General features: G+C 37.2%; 1 protein-coding gene across 4 annotated transcripts; it reads right to left on the minus strand.

Annotated features, from left to right (window-relative positions):
* Nucleotides 1–22: 22 nt before the first annotated feature.
* On the minus strand, nt 23–10,333 carry terfa (telomeric repeat binding factor a). 4 transcript variants are annotated; one of them, XM_084719525.1, is made up of 13 exons: nt 10,155–10,330; nt 7,870–7,965; nt 6,549–6,679; nt 6,131–6,217; nt 5,422–5,562; nt 4,520–4,644; nt 3,594–4,121; nt 2,882–2,992; nt 1,471–1,569; nt 1,249–1,377; nt 963–1,045; nt 819–868; nt 23–362 (listed from the first exon to the last, which is right to left on the minus strand). In XM_084719525.1, exons 1-13 carry the CDS (start codon nt 10,300–10,302, stop codon nt 204–206), a joined length of 1,887 nt encoding a protein of 628 aa, XP_084575651.1. In that variant the 5' UTR covers nt 10,303–10,330; the 3' UTR covers nt 23–203. The 4 variants fall into 4 exon arrangements, with proteins under 4 accessions (XP_084575651.1, XP_084575626.1, XP_084575642.1 ...); XM_084719500.1 differs by lacking the exon at nt 1,471–1,569; XM_084719516.1 differs by lacking the exons at nt 23–362; nt 819–868; nt 963–1,045 and having other exon boundaries at nt 1,515–1,569; nt 10,155–10,333.
* Between the last annotated feature and the right edge of the window lie 1,664 nt (nt 10,334–11,997).

The raw sequence follows: 11,997 nt of genomic DNA on the forward strand, positions 1-11,997 counted from the left end.
TGATAACAAAGAGACAACAATCTTGAAAACTGATACAAATTTATTCAACTACAAAATGTTATGTGCTTAACTGCACAAACATAATCAAGAGAAAAAAAAAGACTGGACTGTGCTGAAAAATAGTCCTTAAAAGTAATAAACTTAATTAACAAACAAATCAATGTTGTGGTTAAAAAGGGGTCACTGTATAACAACAGACCAACTCAGACCATGTTTAACTTCTTCATTGTTCTCCATCTGTCCTTCAGGTTGACATTTGTTCGATCCTTGAAAGAGTAATATGCCCTGATCTTACTCCAGTTGCCTTCTCCAAACTTTTTGACCCCCTCTTTCAGCATGTGTGTCTCACTCTCGGTCCACCTCTGCAACACAACAGGAACACGAGGTTACTCAGCTTTCTGCTGCAGTCACCACAGACATAAATGCACAGACGCTGGAATACATGAAAACATTTTTCTGCTTAGAAAGCACCACAATGTTGACAGCTCTTAACCAATTTCAATGAGTCATGTTACATTCAAGGGTCTATGATTTACAAGGAGTAAGAAAAAAAGGTTTCTATTTATAACTTAGTCCACATAGATTGTACTAAAGCATATAAAAACATAATTTAAAACAGTTGAGAAACGTAAATGTTTTCTGACTTTTTGTGCTGAAAAGCTGCATCATCCCCTGATTAAAGGCAAGTCTTGCACTGTCCAATATGGCGGTGATGTTGACATATGAGTCAAAGGCAAATGCAGTGTCTTATGTATGTCTATGGCTGTCACACACCAGCCTAGGACTCACATATTACAAACAAGTCTTCTCATACATACCCTCTTCCTGTGTCCTGAACTTGAGATGGTGCTGTCATTGTGCGATCCTTCTGGTAAAACAAGGATATATTAACAAATGAACAAGATTCTAATAACTACATATACACATGATTAATGAGAAACAGATATTTGATGAAATATTACTGCTCGTCTTTTTGGAGGTGAAATACGACTCCTCATCGCTCCATGTATCCTTACTCTCCTTTGCATTATTGCACAGCTGTTTCCTGTGAATGAGAGCAGAGTTTCTTTTCATGCTTGGCACCTTGTTTTTCCACAGCTGTTTACCAATTATGAATCAAAAAAAATCTTGAATCATCAAACTGGTCAATTCACATTCTTCTAAAATATTTTAATGGTTCTTGAATTGACTCATAACAGGCAAGTCAGACCATTATAAGTTAAGGCTGCTGGTGAAATCTTCACTAACCATTTTGAAATAGAAGTATGCTTGTCTTGAGCAGAGTCCTTGTGAGGGGTGGAGCTTGTCTGAGGGACAGGGTGAAGTTCGGGTGAGCTGTCCAATGAAGCATCTTCTATACAGATGTCACCTGGATCCCTGCATATAATACATTAAGTTCATTGAATGTCCTCAGTTCTCGACTTGCACACTGACATTTTGACACCAAATGAATGCTGTATTTGGACTTGCTTTCTGAGAGTATCACTAGCAGGCCGTTTACGACGTTTCCTCACTGGAGTTTTGTGCTGCAGGTCTTCCTCACTGTCTGAAGACAACTGCTTTGACTTTCTGTGTGACATGAGTTGAGAGTCAGTCAAGCATTGCCCAGAGAAAGAGATTTTTTTTTACTTCGATCAAGATTTTCTCTGTCTGTCAAATTCGATGGCCATGTTTTAAACTTGAGCTTTACCCTCTCAGTTTTAACGTACCTAACAAGGAGTTTAAAGAGGAACTTCTTTAACTGCTATAGGCAGTTAAAGGTCGGTCAGGCCTGCTAACCAATGTCTACCTGATGCCTAAAAGGGGAGACCTCATGTTTGCCGTCTTCAACCAAAAACTTTGAAAAAAATTACTTGCTTCCTTTATTCCTCATATAAAGTTTCAAGACCTGAGTTTTATCAGTCTGCACCACTCTGTTTCACAATTACACCAGTAATTCTTGGGCCATCAGTAGTACCACTTTGAGTGTGGGGACATTTTGCAGGGAGCAAATTAATAGAGCATTTTGACTGGAGGAACAGGACCAAATTTAGTTCTTGTACAATAGTTACAGCTGGCAAAACAGAAAACATTTCCTTGGGTGTGAAAATTGTGTTCTTAATGTTTAAATTAAGAATCAACTCTGTGGCGTTTACTGAACACAGTCACAGGGGAGATCAGAACAGCATTGTAAAGTGACAAAAAGATAAAAAGATAGATTGTTCGATAGAATAGACTGTTTGTAAATCACTGCTCCCTCAGTCAGTTGGTGGTCAGTCAGATGAGCCCGGGAACCTGCATACCTGAATGAATTTCACATATATTACAAAAACTGTGATAAATTCAAGTTAAACATATTAGGATGTAAAATTTCTGTATCCTGCTTTAATACTACATGGTAATGCAACAGTATGTATATGCACTACTTTGAGTCTATCAAGCTAACAGCACAACACATGAAAATAGCCTAATCTCTTTAAGTATTGCACCCATGACAACTTGCATCAATCTGCTGTCCTTCAAGGCTGGAAAACGCTCCCTTGAAAGGAGCAACAAACGCTGGTAGCTGGAGTCCCACTGTAGTTTGGGACCTGGGTGTTTTCTTTCTCTTTTTAGCTACCTACCTAATGTCCATCTGCTTGACACAGAAACAAAACCCATCAACAGTGTTTTTTCTCTCACAGCTCAAGCGTTTCATCCCAGTGCTGCCAGGAAAAACCTCCTAAAGAGGGTAAAACCTCATGCATCCACAGGAAAAGGTATATTGCAGATTTTCTGAATCTATATTGGATTATTCAAATGCAGATAAATCTGAATTGGAAAATCTATTTTTTTAAACCCAGACATACTCAACATTATGAGATGATATTAACACTTAAGATAGCACTATAAGTGGACTTGCCTGCTGAGTGAGCTGTTGGACTGGTTGTGAAGTTTTCCAGTTTCCCCATTGGTCACTGAGCCAGGGGGCTCCTCCTCACTGTCTGCTGCCTCTCCCAGACTTGTTGAGACTCTGCATGACAAAATGGGTAGTTTTACTGCCATACATCCACTAAGCAATACAGGACCACAAACAGCCTATTTACAGTGAAATTTGCTATACAAGGGCTGGTGTAAAATATTTTTTGTCCATAAAGATGTACTATGTGTACTGGCAGAATCAGTAGAAAAAAATGTACTATTTGTTTGGGAAACTATTGTAATTCCTGTTTTCAAGAATTTCTGAATACTACCTGTAAAAACTCATTGTTTCTGCTTCGGTTACTGTGCTCTGTATTTCTACATGTAATTTTATTCTGTTACACCTTGTACTTTTGAAAAGCTCTGTTAGCTTGTAGCATGTTCAGACTAGCCTCCAGCCCTCAGATGACAGTAGCGCAAAGATACTGCCTGCCTGACAACATCTGAAGGCACAGCTACAGTCAAAACTAGTGTTGTTGAAAATATCGATAGATACTGATTCGGAATATTTGAAATGCTTTCAGTATTAATTTTCATTCAGTATTCATTGCTCTTAACTTCATGTAAAATGACTCAGAAGTAATTTGGGATCATCTTATAAAAAGTGAAACCAGACAAAAAATATGTTTAAAAAAAACCAAAAGAACATTTACCTGCTGCAAACTTTGCTGGCATGTCTGGGGCTTTTCCGTGTGAGTGTGGTAAGCTCCTTGTCTGTTACTGGGTTCTGTAGGTCTTTTTTACTGGGTATAGCTGGTGACTGTGGCGTTTCTACAGATCTGATTTCAGCCTCTGGCTCCTGAGAAGCTGTGCTGGCCTGGCTGTCTGGCTCAACCACCAGTTGTGCCATCGTGTAAAGCTGCCTGTTCCTCAGCACTGAGGGCGTCTCTGAGAGCGACCCTGCCTGTGTTTGAGGACCAGCCTCCATCTGTGGCATTTGGTCTGCTGGGGAAGCCTCCATGGGGCTGCCCGAGTCTCTCTGAAACAACCCATCCTGCTCCAAGTCTCCGTTGGTGCTCTTTGTGGGCGTAGGTGATAAGCACAGGGTAAGATTTACTTTTTCTGCCTGCTCCTCTTTCTCTGCTTCTTCATCCACCTGAGCAAATGTTTTCTTGACTGAAGCTGCAGCCAAAAGCTTGTAGGCTGCCTCCAGCCTGGCACGCTGGATAATCGTAAATTTACTGAAAGACAAAGTAGAGACAAAAAGAAAGGATCAGAGTATTTAAGACAGAGAATAGGAAATGTTCCCATAATAAAAACTGTACTGGAAAAATTCTAGGCGGAAGAAAAAGTGAAAAAATAAATGGGTATATAGGTGTTAAATGTGGTTACAATAGCTACTAATGGTGGATATCAGAGTATAAGATAGTTCGTCTAATCCTTCCCAATAATGGCAGACAGATGGTGTGTTTTGTGGCCCTTTTGCCACTGAGCTTATGCCACCCAATGATGAGAGGGGTGGAGAATGCATCATATGTTTCATGACTAAACAGAGACCACACTGCTTTGGCAACTTTGTATTTCAACGCTAATTAAGAGCTAAGAGTTTGAAATGAACTGAGAGGGAGACAGAGCTTACCATGGTACAAACTGAGCAACCTTTATTTGTGGACTAGAGGACGGGCCAGGTTCGTCCTGCTCATCAGGTCCAGCTGCCTTGTCGTCTGACTCTGTGAGTCTTTTATCAATAAGCTGTTTTGCTGCCTGTTACACAGACACAAACCAGATATGAGGACAAATCAACAGTGTTGTATCTGTAGATTGGCTGAACAAATGTTAAGGTTTTTTATTGAAATAATCTGAAAATGTTTCCAAAGTCTTAAGAGGATTTGTGATGAATTAAAAATTGAATGCACTTCTAAAAACCTTTTGTTGTAATTAGAAAATTAGTGCCATAACAAATCAGCTTCACATTTCTTAAATCCAGATTTTTAATATTCAACCATTCTTGTGTATTTGCAACTGAAATAAAACCCCGATTACAAAAAGGTTGGGATGCTGTGTAAAACAGAAATAAAACATTGTGATCATCTGTGAATTTGATCTTCCTTTTTGACATATACTCAATTGAAAGCAGTACTAGGAAAATAAGGTTTGCCTCATCAACCTCATTGATTTTTGTTAATATATGCTTATTCTGATGCCTGCACTACATTTCAAAAAGGTTGGGTCAGGGTCAACAAAAGACTTTGAAAGTTGTGGAATGTTCAAATAAACAGTTTGGAAAGATAGTCTGGCAAGTGTCATGACTGGGAATGAAAGGGGGATCCTTGAAAGGCTCCGTCTTTCACAAGCAAGTATAGAGCAAGATTCACCACTTTGTGAAATGTATGATTGTATAAACATAAAAAACCAGGGTCTGGGAACACGTAAAACCATCTGTAATCACAGTTGTCCTTCATTAATACAAAAGAATCTAAAAAAAAGTTAATATTTACATGCATTTAGCCTTTGTTTTCTACTTAATACATGGCAACACACCTTCTGCAGAAAGGGAACGTTGAAGGAGCATAGCCTCTGGGAAAAGGTCAACATCTCCTTCCTGAAGTGCTGGAAGTCAATTTGCTCGATGACCTCATGCTTTTTAGTCTTCTGACTGATGAGTCTCATGAATATAGCTTTCTACCAAGAGCACAGACATAAGGTAATGTGAAACATGACATGCACAGTTAAACATAAAAATTAAGTCAAATATGCTTAAATGAATTAACAGGCAAACCAATGTATAGTCTCAGCTTAATTTATAAAATTTAGACATGCAAGTCAAATTGATGAAATCAGGAAATGATTAAATTAAGCACAGCATCTCCACCATCTGCTTCTGCTTGTTTAACTGTACTCCATTTCATGAGTTTCCCCACCTTTGGTGCTACATAACAAGTGACACACCCAAATGCAACACAGATGATGACATATGATCTAGACAGTCCAGTTGCAACACTACATGAGGTAAAAACAGTACATTTCATTTCACTTAATAGTGAAAGTACACTTTTATTAATTGTAATATTGCCACATGGATGATGAACAACACAATATTTTTGCTAACAAAGAACAGCAAAGAAAAACAGCAAAACCAATGATGATATGAGTGTGGTAACCAAGAAAGAGGAAGTTAATTGCTGATTTGACTCCCTAAGATGAGTTACGAGTTATTGAGCGAACATGCTCCTTTAGTTAGTGAACTCACCTTGCCAACCGTTTGTCTGGGAAAGTGCTTGCTCAGCATCTCTTTTGCTTTGTCAAATTTGTTGTTTTTTATTAAAATTGCCACCACCTAGAGACAGAAATAAAAAACAAGTTGTAAACTAAATCTGATGAAGCTTGAAAGCAAGTATTTTTTCAAAAAAAAAGTCTTGCTTTGCTTCTTCCTTTGTAAAGCTCTCAGGTGGTGTGAGCTGAGGTATTCATCCTGGGCTGAACAGGGTGAGGTTGAAACAGACACAATGGATGCAGCATTCACGACATTATTTAAAACCATAGATTTTACTTTCACAAGGTAATGTGTATGCCCTTTTGTTAACAGATATCAACAAATGCAGAGCATGAATGTGAATAATAACAAAAATGACATTTAAAAGTATTTTTAAAAAACAAAACACATTTACCATCTCTTTAAGTGATGTGGATACAGTCTCAAAATCCTCCTGTGAAATACTGCATTCCTGGTTGATATTTTCCAGCCAAGTTAAAGCTGATTCCAAAGGACTTATTGAATGGTTGGACTCAAATGACACATCTGCAGGCAAAGATAAAGTAAAACTTATTGTTGTGCTTGGATCTCAATACAATAGTAGGATTGGATGTATACTCAGTAGGGGTGTAATGATTCACTCATGCATCTGATGCATCGGACTTTAATGCGTTAGATACAAGTGCATTGGTTCAGACGGCCTGTATCGATATAAAGCTGAACATGAATTGGAAACAAATTGATGCAGCACTAGCATATCGATACATCTCATTAGGATGTGCATATGTTTCATTTTTGGCATCAGGGAGGTGCCACTGTTAACTTTCCTCTGTCTTCTCTCTCCCGCTGTCTCTGCCTGCACCGCTCTCGCTAGACGCCTGCTGCTGCAATCACAAAAACAAGCGCTCCCCCCTTCCTCTCCTGTGTCTCCTCTTCATTTACTTAAAAACAGACGGTGCTGAAAACAGCGACAGAAGTGACATTTTACCTCGTCGCACCACCAAACTTTCATAATGTGCAAGTGTAGAATTAGTTTGGTTTTTCTAAGAAAGATGAGAAACGCTGCTGCAGATCATTTATGCAAAACGTGTCGGACAGCAGAGTACAGAGACACGAGTCTGACCCACAGAGACGTCATGTCACTGTGAGAGCAAGTAACACTTCACTGTTCCTCCACACTAATCAAAACCACAGCACTCTTCATATGAAACAGAGCAGCAGATCATCTTACTGCAGAAATACTGATATTTTAAACACTTTTAAAGTTTTTTCATAGATTCTCATTTAGGCTACAGTATCTCATTTACACATGAGACTCATAATAAGATGTTAACACCACTGTAATGTCTCCTTCTCTTCCTTTGATTTTACAGTTGAGTTTAATGCTCTAGTTTCACATCATCCATTTGTTTAACATCTGCATAACAATGCAATGAAAAACTCAAAATGGATCTGGAATAACCCTACTGTTTCATTCTGCATTGTCAATGTTATCATCAGGCACTGTCGCACTGTATTGAAAATGAATTGAACTGTGACATTACCATCATATATTAAATCGAACTGCAAATTAAGTGAATAATAATTCACCCATTTTTTTTAAAAGGTATTTTACTTAGTTTTCCATTTTGGCATGGAGCTTATCTTAATGTCAGAAAACTGTAGCTCACACATAAATGCAGTAAATTGAAAGTAACTGAGATATGCCACGATGAAAGCATTAATATTGATCTCACCAAGACATTCTCCCTCATTTATCCTGGAGAGAAACTGTACAACTCGAATCTTTGTTTGCATTGAATCAGGAGCCTCAAAAGGACGAGCCATGACACCTGCAACAAGACAATGAATAAACTTGTCATATCCACTAAAAAAAATACATATTCAAATATTAAGTAAATAATGCCAAATAAAGCATTCATCCCTTAAACACTCAGTAAAGACACTTCAACTCAAACTGATAGGAATCAAATGGTGTGATCTGGGACCAAAATTAGCACAAGCCAAATGCTGGTAAAATATGCAAATGACTACAAATTTTCTTCACTTATCAGAAAGAAACAAAAACAAAACAAAAACAAACAAACAAACAAACAAACTAACTAACTAACTAAAAACTATACTACTGAGCGGTAGGAGAAATTTGAATATTCACTAACCATTTGTCTGGTGGGCAAAAAGTCTATTTTTTTTTTTTACCCTGGACCCCATTTAAAAACAGTTAGGTCTAACTGTCTGAAATACTATGTTTGAAAACGCATTGATTAAGAACACCAGATAGTTCACCTTCATAAATATTGACAGATCAAAAAAGGAAACGTTGCAAATTTCAGGCCACTAACCAAGACAGTGGTTTTCAATTACTTTTTCTGGGATGCCTCCAGCCCCACAGTTTTTAACTGTTGGTAACAATGCCAGGGGAGGCAAATAATGAAAACGTCACGTGTTGACGTTAACTGAACAAAGGTCAGCTCGATAGTTGGAACAATGACTGCATCACTAAAGGGAACAAATCACTCTATTTACAGAATTGGATTGATAAAAATATAATTTATTTTTATTTAATGGCCATCTACTTAGTTATAAAGATTTTCTTACAGAAAAAGCATTCCCTCTTAAATTTAAAGACTTTAGCTCAGTAATAAACTCCATTCCCAGCGGAATGATAGAGTTAATGAAAAGCTATCAAAAACAGAATGTGCAACATACAACTGTTAACACTCTTTATATAAATGGTATTGACATTTTGAGTAAAAAAAATGCACTAATAAACATATAACACCACGAGGGAAGTTTTTTTGGAACGCTCTTTTTGTAAATATCAATTGGCACAAGGTGTGGCTTGCTCCTTTTAAATTTTGTATCACTAACAAAATCAGAGAATTACATTTAAAAATACTACACAACATATATCCATCTAACACATATATTTCAAGATTCCAAGACATTGATAACAAATGTACCTTTTGTAAAACTGAACCTGAAAGTGTAACTCACTTGTTTTATGGTTGCTCATATAGTAATACATTTTGGAAAGAACTTGAGAACTATATCCTGTGCAAAACAACATATAAAATCAACATAGAAGGGAAGAACATTATTACTTATTTTGAATTCAAAGAAAAAAAAAGCACTATTGTCAATCTTTATATTTTATTAGGAAAATTCCACATCCATAAAAGTAAATTTCATTATCATTACAAATAAGAAATGTATATAAATGATTGATATTCACTCAGAGGTTTTCAACTAATAAGTTGTCACAAATACAATTCTTATTATATATAGAATATTATTATGAAGTCTGTCACATCAGTTTGTTTTTTTTTTCTCTTTCCTTTATACATAACTGTAAACCCTGTTGTTGCTGTTGCACAAACTGAACTAGAATGACTGATTGTACACTGTTTGTATGTTGCAAATTTTGAATAAAAAAATATGTGTGTGTGTGTGTGTGTGTAAAAAGGTCAGCTCGATAGTATGATAACCTCTTTATTGTTTCTTTTCTCTATATAAATCATATTCATTTCACTTGATGTTTATTCCCTGGTCACTTACGCTCCTCTTGCACTGGCCCACCAGTTTGAAAATCACTGCAATAGTGTTTTATGCTTTATCACAAGTATTTTGCATAGTATTTTTCGATTTTGCAAAAGAAGAGACTTTATGGGTCGGGACTAAATAGTTGGTTTCACAAAGATATATCTGGGTAACCACCTCAAAGTGCAGTGCAAAGGCTCTGCCAAGAGTTTTCCTATGGGACTGAGACTGTCTTCCACACAACTGAGACAGTCGTGAGGGGGGCTAATGCTAAGCTAGCTGGCTAACTAGGAGAATAATAGTCAGCGACAAGGATGAAAACACCATTCAGAACTGGCCAGTGAGCTGTTTTGGGACAGTTGATATGCAGTAGAGTTAAATATAATGGTCTGAGAACACCAAAGTTGGTCGGACAAACTAGATCAATACTGTTAGCTAGGTGAGCAAGAAGTGAAAATTTGGGAGGCAGTTTGTTACTTACTGTTAAGCACATCACAAATGGCGCGGAAGTCTTCGTATTGGTCTTTTTGAAAAGACTCAAACGCCAAAAACAAATAATAGTCCACAATCCAGCGGTTGGCGACAGATTCGTGGTCTGTTTCTCTGCTGTTGACAATTTCTGCCGCCATATTTATTATACTTTGTTAACGGAAGCAGGTGGGAGTTAACGATATCTTGGTGAAGGCGGGTCGTGTCTCGAAGGGAACCACAGACCAGCGAAAGAACTCGCGAGAGTGATCAGTTTAACCCAAACCATGACGTTTCCCTAACTCCAGCAAAGTACTTTTGCCCTCAGACCTACCCAGATCTTAACCACAGCGTTGTCCCAGGACAAAATATCATTTGTTTGTGAAATGTGGTTAATTACGAAACAACGCTTCCAAGTATCGTGGGAATTTCACAAATCAAGGGTTCCCTTATAGACACAACTGACTGCACAGGGAGGTGCTATATGGTTTTAATTCCCTCAGTTTGATTTCTCAGGCAGGCAGCGCTTCATTTCTACCAGTGCCAAGAATAACCGTTCAAACGCGTAGAGTATACATGAGTAACATTAGAACTGGGATCAAAGTTGAAATGAAGCATATTTGAAACGTGCCTCTAAGTTTGATCATAGGTTTTGTGAAGAGTGCTGCCTGAGAGTCGAAGTGCAGGTAGCTAATTTAATCGTGAAATCCCAGCTTGTTCTTCTCTATGTTCTATGCTCGCAATCGACTGTCACCTGTGCGATTGTGTGCGATTAAGTTTAAAATTAAATTGTTACACGTATTGTTTCACACATCTGCCAACTCAGGACAACCTCATATTGCTCTAATATCTTCACGTTTTCAGTTTTTATTTATTATTTTTTTGTTTCTAATTTGCAAATGAAAAATATTTCACTTCTTCCTTTCTGAATCTTTTTTCCTTAGATGCTGCGGCAATACTTTTACCCAGTTTAAGTTCAGCTGCATTTTATTTTCTATTTGCCTATCCAGTCTAACTGACACATTCTCCAAACTGCCATCTATTCTTATTTAGTTTTTGCTCCTAGCAGATCTGCAGCATGTTATGTCAGTGTAACACCCACAAGACTCTATGTTATCCAGAAACAAAACCCCGGAGTAGAGAAAAGTAATTGTGCACGATGGACAATCAATTACAATTCACAGTTTTAATTTAATCAAGTTTATTATGTAAAAGAATGACATTAAAGATATAAGACATTATAAGATTATGACACATTAATTAAAAAATTAATAAAACATTCCATTTATATATTGTTAATAGTAACCTTTATACTTTGTTCATAAAGCTGGAGGACTTTTGTTCTCGAGGAAAACATTCTCAAACAAAACAAAAGGAAACAAAACCCCTTAACTGTTCATGGCAATGTTAATGGTAATTCTGTGATCAAACATCCAACCTGTTGAGAATCATTACTATACTTCAAAAAATGTTCTTTGTCCTACATTTTTCTTTAACTGCCAACAAATGTGAGGAAAACTTTTGACACAATACTGTTGTATTGGTTTAGTCACTGTTGCACATTGTCAAACAATCCTATACCAATGGTGATTGTATTCTTTTAAGTCATACAGCAGAAGGTGGAGAAATACAATAACCGGTCTAGTATAACCCATTAAAATCATCACTCATTGATTCTATTGCTGAGCATGAATGTAAGACTACATACCCTGTAACAGAATTTAAGATCACAGCATCTGAATTTGGTCATGATGAAAAAGGACTATCCTACTGTGAAATACATCAACCAAGCCAAAATTATTTCCCAAATTATACCAGTGAACATCAAACACTTTGTCAACACAGCAATATTTGTC

This window comes from Lutjanus erythropterus, chromosome 1 (assembly GCF_056507025.1).
Source record: "Lutjanus erythropterus isolate fLutEry1 chromosome 1, fLutEry1.hap2, whole genome shotgun sequence".
Classification (NCBI taxonomy): Eukaryota; Metazoa; Chordata; class Actinopteri; order Lutjaniformes; family Lutjanidae; genus Lutjanus; species Lutjanus erythropterus.

What these genes read in the sequence shown, in the direction of transcription:
- terfa (XM_084719525.1), bottom strand. Translation starts at nt 10,302, where the DNA reads ATGGCGGCAGAAATTGTCAACAGCAGAGAAACAGACCACGAATCTGTC. An exon ending in CATTTGTGATGTGCTTAACA is followed by an intron (nt 7,966 to 10,154) that starts GTAAGTAACAAA and finishes GTCTTGTTGCAG; the next exon opens with GTGTCATGGCTCGTCCTTTT. An exon ending in ACGTTCCCTTTCTGCAGAAG is followed by an intron (nt 4,645 to 5,421) that starts GTGTGTTGCCAT and finishes TCTGTGTAACAG; the next exon opens with GCAGCAAAACAGCTTATTGA.